Source organism: Solanum dulcamara, chromosome 10 (genome assembly GCF_947179165.1).
Source record: "Solanum dulcamara chromosome 10, daSolDulc1.2, whole genome shotgun sequence".
NCBI classification, from domain to species: Eukaryota; Viridiplantae; Streptophyta; class Magnoliopsida; order Solanales; family Solanaceae; genus Solanum; species Solanum dulcamara.
The window spans coordinates 8340637-8349484 of record NC_077246.1 but is presented as its reverse complement, the minus strand read 5'-3'; the positions used below and the strand labels follow the sequence as shown (position 1 = coordinate 8349484).

Below are 8848 nucleotides of genomic sequence, written 5' to 3'. Positions count from 1 at the left end.
GTAGTAAGATGATAAAATCATCATCAGAGCACTTCTGAAAGAATACACAATGATCTGAAGAAGTTTTCTTGTATCCTTGATTTTCGATGACAGATTCAAACTTTAAGTACCACTACTGCCTTGGAGCTTGTTTCAAGCCGTACAAGCTCTTTCTCAATTTGTAGACATAGTTTTCTTTTCCTTTAACCTCGAAACCTTCAGGCTGCTCCATGTAAATTTCTTCTTCTAAATCACCATGAAGAAAAGCAGTCTTGACATCCATTTGCTCAACCTCTAAATCTAGACTTGCAGCTAAGCTTAGAACCATGCGAATAGAAGATATTTTCACAACAGGAGAGAAAATTTCATCAAAGTCAACTCCCTTTCTCTGGCCAAAACCTTTGACAACTAACCTCGCTTTATATCTAAGTGCAGATGTATGTTGCTCATGCTTTACCCTGAAGATCCATTTATTTGTCAAAGCTTTTTTACCTTTCGGTAACTCCACTAACTCATATGTGCCATTCTCATGAAGTGATTTCATCTCATCTTTCATGGCTTCTATCCATTTATCTCTATGAGTATCTACCATGACTTCATCATAATCTTTAGGTTCTCCCATACCAATCAAAAGTATATACTCATTAGGAGAATAACGTGTTGACTTTAGCTTCTCCCTAGTAGATCTTCTACAAGAGGTTTCTGGAGCATCTGGAGTAGTCATTTGAATATGAGTTGGTGGATGATCAACCATAACATCATTACTAGGAGCATCTTCAAGTTCTACACTCTGATGATCATTCTGATCTTGATCCCCATTGACATTAGTATCTTGGATTCCTTCATGTGCAAAAGATGTGTCAGTACTAGGAATTGGATCAACATCAACCAAGCTCTCATTAATCTGAGAATCTGTTTTCTCAGTCTTGTTAATATCTTCAATTGTTTGGTCTTCAAAGAACACAACATCATGACTTCTGATAAGCTTCTTATCAATTGGATCATAAAAGCGATATCCAAATTCATCTTGACCCTAACCAATGAAGATGCATTGCTTAGTTTTAATGTCCAGTTTTGATCTCTCATCTTTTAGAACATCACACAAGCTTTACACCCGAAGACTTTCAAGTGATCATAGGAGACATCCTTTGAAAACCAAACTCTGTTTGGAACATCACCATCCAAGATTCATACCGCACTATCTGACACTACAACAACAAAAAACCCAGTGTTATCCCACAAACTAGGGTTTTGAGAAGGTAGAATGTACGCAGACCTTACTATCACTACCTTAGAGGTAGAGAGACTCTTTCTAATAGACCCTCGGTTCAAGAAAAAACAGTCCAAAGTGTAGAAGAGGGAAAAATAACCTATCTGAAGACAATCATGGCAAAATACTACAAACAACCTAACAAATCATCCTAAACATTAGTCATAACAAGCTACAACCGATAATCAAAGTGTAAAAAACCACAAATAATAACCAAACTAAAAGGACAAAGAAGCTACATGAGTAATACTACTAATAGTATGACTAATAGTAAAGAGGAATAAGCAAGATAACGCTCCATGGACTAACTATAACCTCCTATCCTAATATGTGACCTCCACAACTTCTCTTGACTTTTTGCCCATCTAACATGGGCTAACACAGGTTAATTTTCTGGTGTAGACTCTCTTCTTTTGGTATATGGCTTGTATATACTAGGTCTTCCTCCAAATTGTTTAGCTTATAATGAAAATAAACATGAGTTATTTTTCCTTTTTCTCAAATTTCTCCGTTGTAAGGATGGTCTCCACAGCGCAAGCCAAGCAAACAATGCATAAAGTCATTCCTCCATCCTTCACTTGTTTAAGGTATCCTAGTCTGTCAATCTACGTTGCTCGAATCCTTAGAAAATGTAGCTAAGTGTATGTCAGATCTTGATAACAGTCATTAGGACCCAAAGAACTTGATAAAGAAAATTAAGAATTTAAAAGAATTTGCTGAAGCTTGAAATAGAATTTAAAAATGAAAAAGAAATGAAAATAAAGAACGAACAAATTCAAGAATGTGTTTCTTGGATTCAGTAATGGATCAAACAATTCAAGAAATAATCTAGAATTTCAAGACAAGACTAAGGGTGTGTTTTGGATTAACTTTTTTTAAGTGGCTTATAAGTTAAAAGCCAAAAGTCATAACTTGGGAACCCAACTTTTGGCATCTTTTGTATTTTTTCAGCCTAAAAAAGGGCTTAAAAGCACGTTTTGTGTTGCCCAAACACTTCCAAAACTAAAAAGAAACTTAAAAGCCCAAAACCACTTAACATAAGCCAATTCAAACACCCACTAAATCCTGCAAAACATTCATAACAACAATTAGCCTTTGGTAGAGAATAATTGCAAGAGTTATATTATAGATCCCGACCCTCCTTAGAGTGACAAAGAACAATGATAAGCCAAGACTTTTCGCCTTTTGAATACAATTTGAAGAAAATGATAGCATTCTAGGAAGTGCAACTCTAATTAAGGACAAGGATGAAGCTTTGGAAGCTCCAAGAAGCCTATTAACAAGATCTCAAGCTAAAGAGTCGCCAACTTTCTTCCTTTGAACAGAAACAAATGTGGCCAAAACATATAAAGGTATGCTTAGTGCCTCATATGAGCATAGTTGAACAGAGATGAAAAGAGGCCACATGATTCAGAGTCTTGTGTGGAGGGGCTCTTGTTCAATGGATCAAAGAGATGTTGGGGATAATATAGAGCTCCGAGAAGAACTCTTATGAGTGGTTTACAGTTTGATGTTGTTAATCACATCTTGCGGTTGAAGAAGGGACTCGTACTTAGGATACCCTGCCAGATAGCTACTTTTATCATTTTTAAGCTGAATCTCAAGAATCTAAGTCGTAGTAGTCAACCTGTCCTTTTGTTGCTTATCAAAATTTTCTTTTTCAGAGTGGTGGCATGGGGAGGACCCCCCTAAGTAAAGGAAATCTGTAAATTTGTTAGTAACCTTGCTTCAGTTAACATGCTCAACATTACAATGTTTTAATTTTCACTCCCACCACAGGTCACCTCATTTTGCCTTTGCACGTTAGTTTATATAATTTTGGCATGTAGTAACGTACTTTGCACTTACTAGAGTGACACAGTTAGAGTCGGGTGGGATAAGATGGTGATTAAGTTAGTTTCTCTCCCAGATACTAGTTCCCTTTTTCTTTTGTGGGTGAAGGTTTTCTGTTGAAAAATTAACACACTTCATTACATTTTTTTTATTAACCTCACATGCATATTGAAATGGAAGTGTTTCTTCGGTGAAAAATTAACACCCTCCTACATTATTTGTAGGTGTGAGAATTGGTGATATTTGATTAAATCTGCATGCATATTGGGATGTTGACTGTTTCTAAATAGTTTTGAATTTTGATTTTTATATGAACGGTCCCCAACTTGTTTGTGAGTTAATTGTTGTCCATGCTGGATTGATATGAATTTTGAATTCTCAGGTCTGAGTGGCTACTGAGTCGTGCAACTACTAAGTTTTTACATTGTAATGAGTTTGTCACAAGTTCTCAATTTGACTTGTTTTAGATTGTCTTTCATAATTCTCCCTTTTTTAGGTGAGAATTATTTGTTTTATGTGTCGGATGCCTCTGTTGTGAACAGCAGTAAACTATAGGTGTTTGCTATCTTTGAAAATGTCGATGCTGTACTTAAACTACTTGTTTGTCAAGTACCTAAATTTCATACGTTTGTTCGCGATTTCTGGGTAGGGTGTGTGTACACTCTACCCTTCTCAGACCCCACTTTGTGGGATTCCACTAGGTATGTTGTTTTCTTGCGATTTCGGCTAATATAAGGCGAAACAGTCAGACCTTGCCCCAAAGTCCCTCCAGCTTTTGTTGCGAACTTGGCTGTGTTCTACCCAAAATTGAACCAGTTACTACCTTGGCTGTCTCTGGCTCTCGCCTAGCCTAGTCAATGCTTCTGGTTTTACTTGTCAACATTCCATCAAGAGTTGTATGGGCTTTTAATTGTTGTGGTGTGTGGTTTAAGATGTCCATTGATACAGTGCATCATTTGCTAATTATATTCATAACAGTAGACTTCTCGTTCAAAGGGTCATGACTCGGGTATTGGGTGAGTAAGCTTAACCTTTTCAATATTCAGTAGTGGATATATGTTTTGTCAACTTCACTGGGCATTGATCATTTTTCTGATGTTAATTACTTACATGCATTATTTGGCTTATACATAAGTCAAAGCATGTGCCAAATACTTGTTCCTACTACACCTTCATTTTGCAAGTTGAAAGGGAGCAGACCTCTTGGTGATTTTTTAAAAAAATCTGGTATATATCAATAGAAGTTAGTTTTGTGCATTGTTATTTGTACAACATGACAATGCTGGTATTTGTACTTGGAACCTCAACGGGACACACATTATTTTACCTTGGAAGCTTTTGCCTTAAATTCTCTTCTAAGTTCAGCTTGTCTGGAGCTGTTCTTTATGATCTGTAGTTTTTCAGCATGTGTAAGTTCCTCCTGTCGGGTAAATTCAGTAAGACTAGTATGCATCAAAACTGGAAGAAAGACCGATATATCAGTGTCGACTGCATTTGATCAGTGGAAAAGTTAATGAAGACATCTTGTTCTCCATAGGGATCAATTATAACTTCCTTACGCTTATATGAAACTTTTGATGTAATAGGATATTCGTAATTATAGTTTGATTTCATTTTTATTATATTGTTTTACTTGTTTTTAAACACACATGATAATACAACTAATGTTGAATAGCTCAAATTATTTTCTAATGTTTCATAACCCATCTCCTTAAATAGTACTATAATACTTTTATGTATTCATAACGTCAATATCCTGATCTTAATGTCGTTGGCTCTAACCGATACATGCATTATCATCTAGTTAAGAAACAAACAAAAAGAACATTTGAAAATCATACAATCAATGATTGGACAAGTTTATGCACGTCTCCTTTGCAAGTATATTTTATTTCAATTTTAAAAATTATACTTTCATACCATGTCAGTTTCGAGTCTAATGTTTGTTCATATGTTGCTCAGTCTTACAAAATCTTAAACTAAAGTCTAACATCTAATCATAAGATTCAGTTTGTTGAAAAGAGATTTTTAGACCGTGGTCTAAAAGGTCCATAAATTGTAAGACGAATGAAAAGAAAGTCATTTACTAAAACAGAGGTTCATAAATGGAACAACTAAGCAAAATTTTTTATCAATGATTACGGTAATCTTGCAACAAAATTGCATATAACAACTGATTCCATGTATCAGGTACTCCTGGTAAGCACCAGTGTATGCAATCAGCATAAGTCTTTGGCTCTGATCTTTGTTCTTTAGTCAAGAGTTTACCTCGCCGTTCACCAAAAACTGAAGTGTGACCATCTTTTCTGTACTCAGACAACTGAGTAATATTCAGCAAACGCACATTAACTTGCAGTTTTTCAATGACATCTTTCAAGATTGACATGATTTCAAGATTTGAACCAGTTCCCCAGTAGGGTCCTTGGATTGGTTGTGTCTCGTTAAAGCAGTTTCCGTCAATTCCACCTTTCCACTCCCAGTTCCTGCAAATGAAAGATTTTCTCATGTCTAATTAGAGCAAGCAAGTATGACTACAAGTTCACTACAAAACAAAAAATTGAGAGAAAATCTTAAAGAGTAATGAGTCTAGTCTCACCATAAATGTGTTGGGGACATGGTTGCAAAGAAGACCTTTTGCTTTTGAGGATTAATGTTTGATTCTATCCAATTTGCCCAAGTTTCTAATGCCAATTTATATGCTGTTGTTACGTTATATTCTCGAACATTTTCAGGAGAGCCATATCTGCAGAAACAGAACAAATGCTCTACAATATTAGTTCATTCTGCATTAATTATGTATGATTCAACTTATATACAACACATTATAAAGAATTTTCAGTGTCACTGAATAATCTTTCTCATACAAGAGAATTTCCTTTTCCTATATGTTTTTTTTTTTTTGGGGGGGGGTGAGTGAAAAGGGTACTTACGTTGCATTGATGAATGGTTTATGCATCCACCACACATAGCTTTCAAAAACCAAGATATCAACTCCTTCCCAAAGCTTGCGATGCTTTTCAACAGAGTCAAGCTTAACTAGTCGCTTCATTACAGTATGATTAGTTGCATGATCTGATATGGATTCAACCATGAAAGGAGCCCAGTAATACTCAATCCATGTGTTAAATTCCTACAACATAAAACACAAATGTTCGTAATTTAAGGTGAAAAATCATGTACATAAATATATACCGTTGTTTCTTTTCCATCATGTTTTTGGAAAACAGCCATTGTCCTAGAAGTTTCAACTTCTATAAGTGAAAATCGACTACTTATATATATATCCGGACATTTCACTTGTAGAAGTTGAAACTCCAGGACAATGACTTTTTTCCAACTGTAGGGGTTGAAAAGTGGTTATTTGTGAGTTTTACACTGATAATTTTGACCCTATATTTGAAAAATAGCCACTATCTTAGGAGTTTCAAATCCCACCGATAACACTCAATGGAAATGTTGCAGAAATAATTCTTAATAAGTAATTAGCACCTCAATTCTGAAAATCTTTCTGGGAGGAACTCTTTCAATGGAATGGTCACCATCTGCAATTACTGATTGAACAAGACAGACCATTGACTCAAACATGCCTCGCTGTATGGAGTCTCCAATAAACATGAGCCTTTTGTCTCTCAACATCTCCAGCATTTTCATAGCATTAAACCTGATCAGCAAACATTTACAAAACATTTCCCAACGGCCATTTTAAAACATAATTCATGATGTGTCACTACATGATAAAAACTTTCTTATTTCTTTTATGAGATGCCACATTGATATTATATAAAAATTTATACCCGAGGCAACCTACTTGTGTTTTCCAGTATAAAAAATAGTAGCAGCATTTTTCCGTCTTTTTTTCTTCTAATTTCGTCGACACATGAGCATAATTGAGTTGTTTTTTCATTACAAAAAATCAGTTTATTTTTATAATGTTGGTGTTGTAAACTGAAAATTGAATTACTATATGTAAAATTGCCCCAAGAAACAAGAAATAGTACCATAAAAAATATGTTCTTTACAGTTGATATCATAAAAGTTATCTTTGTATATATATATACCTTGGCAAATTACAACCATGAGGCTGCCATCTCCAATTCTGATAAAAAGAATCAGGCCTTCCATTTCTTTGACAAGTAACTTGTTTGACCAAATAAGGACAGGTCTCTTCTTCATAAAGTGGATATGTTACATTGTCCCAAACCCAATTTCCTTCAAATACATTGCAACTTTCTTCAATGATCTCATTTTCAGAAACATTTATTGGCACTCTAAGAAACTTATTTTGACTAGAAAAATTTGATTGCCATAGAAATTGGAATTGGTTATTTTTCAAGTTATCAAGTAAAAATCTCACAGTTCCAAGAAGAAAAAGAGAGATTAATGCAAGAGGAAAAAGGAAAAGGATCCTACGATCCTGTGGGGGTTGGGTTGTCATATTGGTGGGCTAGTGGGAGTAGAATCAAGATTAAGCATAGTGTAAAATAGGAGGAAATAAATGCCTTGTAATTTAAGCATAATTTGAAAGTATTACTATGCAACTACTGGTTGGTGATATAGTGAGTTAGGTACATCAAGAGCCTAAAAAGATTTAAATAGGGTGTCCATGTCATGCCACTTAAATTTTACTTATTAAGAGGTGAAGAAAACTTTCATGACTTTTTTATTTAGATATGTACTTTATATCATAAACTCAGAGATTTTTTAGAGAGTTATTTTTGTAGAAAATTTGAGTGCTACATCCTAAGTGTAAAAAATTATTTATACTATTAAGTCACGTAAATGATATCTATAGGTAAGTATTCTATATGTGTGTGATGCATAAATGTTTGTGTGTTCTATGATATGTAAAAGTGACATAATAGCATAAAAATTCCTTGCACGACAGCGATACAAGTTTGTAATTCAAATTTCAATACATAAAGACCCCCTCAAATTATTTACACTCTCGAGATGAAAAAAGGATAAATTAATTTTTAGCTTTTCAGCATTTATTTCATATAATTTTTTTTAACTTTCTTTATTCTTTTCGTTTTCTTTCTAATCATTTATTTTGTTCTTACTTGCTCATATTCCCATCAAAAAAAATTCCTAATGTATCTTCAGTTTTTCATAGTAGCCTTATTAGACTGTACATCGTTTTTGGTATATCCAGATAATAGGTAGGAGCATAAACTAAAACATTTTGGGGCTATAAAAATAGTTATTAAATCATTAACATCGCATAAAAATATTTCTCCTAGAGTAGCTATTAATATGAATAAGACAGACTCTGTTATAGTCATTTCTATACATTCAATGTACTCTACGGATAGAGGAATACATAAAGTTGAACAAAGTAAAATAAAAAAATTGAAAGATTTTGTTGAAATTGCTCATTTGGAAATTTCCCGAAAAGCTAATCATAGGTTCTTCTCTCCATCAGAGCAATAGAGCCGCTATGGTTATTACTAAACTTGTTGAAGAAATGAACTATAACCAAGATATATCTTTTTGATCAGAGGTATCAATCATCAGAAGAATTAGGCCAAAAATTAGGATACATTCTGGAAAATAGAACTTTCATCGAAGAGAAACAAACGAAAGACTTTCATAAAATTTCTTGTAGAATCAAGAATGAAGTTTGTACATCCAGATCATGAATTACTTTCAGCTGAAAGCTAGCGATATAGTAGCTTTTTTCAGCCAACACAAAAGAATACATATGATAAACCCAATGCCATATTTTCTTTTTTCCTCCCTAATTTCCAACACCCATCATGAACGCTC

At 34.2% G+C, this 8848-nt stretch overlaps 1 protein-coding gene across 1 annotated transcript; it reads right to left on the bottom strand.

Annotated features, from left to right (window-relative positions):
* Positions 1-5012: 5012 nt before the first annotated feature.
* Positions 5013-7744, bottom strand: LOC129871289 (protein trichome birefringence-like 31). The gene is made up of 5 exons (XM_055946191.1): positions 7141-7744; positions 6572-6743; positions 6013-6212; positions 5679-5825; positions 5013-5565 (listed from the first exon to the last, which is right to left on the bottom strand). The coding sequence occupies exons 1-5, from the start codon at positions 7515-7517 to the stop codon at positions 5214-5216; spliced, it is 1248 nt and encodes a 415-aa protein (XP_055802166.1). The 5' UTR covers positions 7518-7744; the 3' UTR covers positions 5013-5213.
* Positions 7745-8848: the final 1104 nt, after the last annotated feature.

What these genes read in the sequence shown, in the direction of transcription:
- LOC129871289 (XM_055946191.1), bottom strand. Translation starts at nt 7,517, where the DNA reads ATGACAACCCAACCCCCACAGGATCGTAGGATCCTTTTCCTTTTTCCT. An exon ending in CATGGTTGTAATTTGCCAAG is followed by an intron (nt 6,744 to 7,140) that starts GTATATATATAT and finishes TTTGCTGATCAG; the next exon opens with GTTTAATGCTATGAAAATGC. An exon ending in AAACCATTCATCAATGCAAC is followed by an intron (nt 5,826 to 6,012) that starts GTAAGTACCCTT and finishes CTGTTTCTGCAG; the next exon opens with ATATGGCTCTCCTGAAAATG.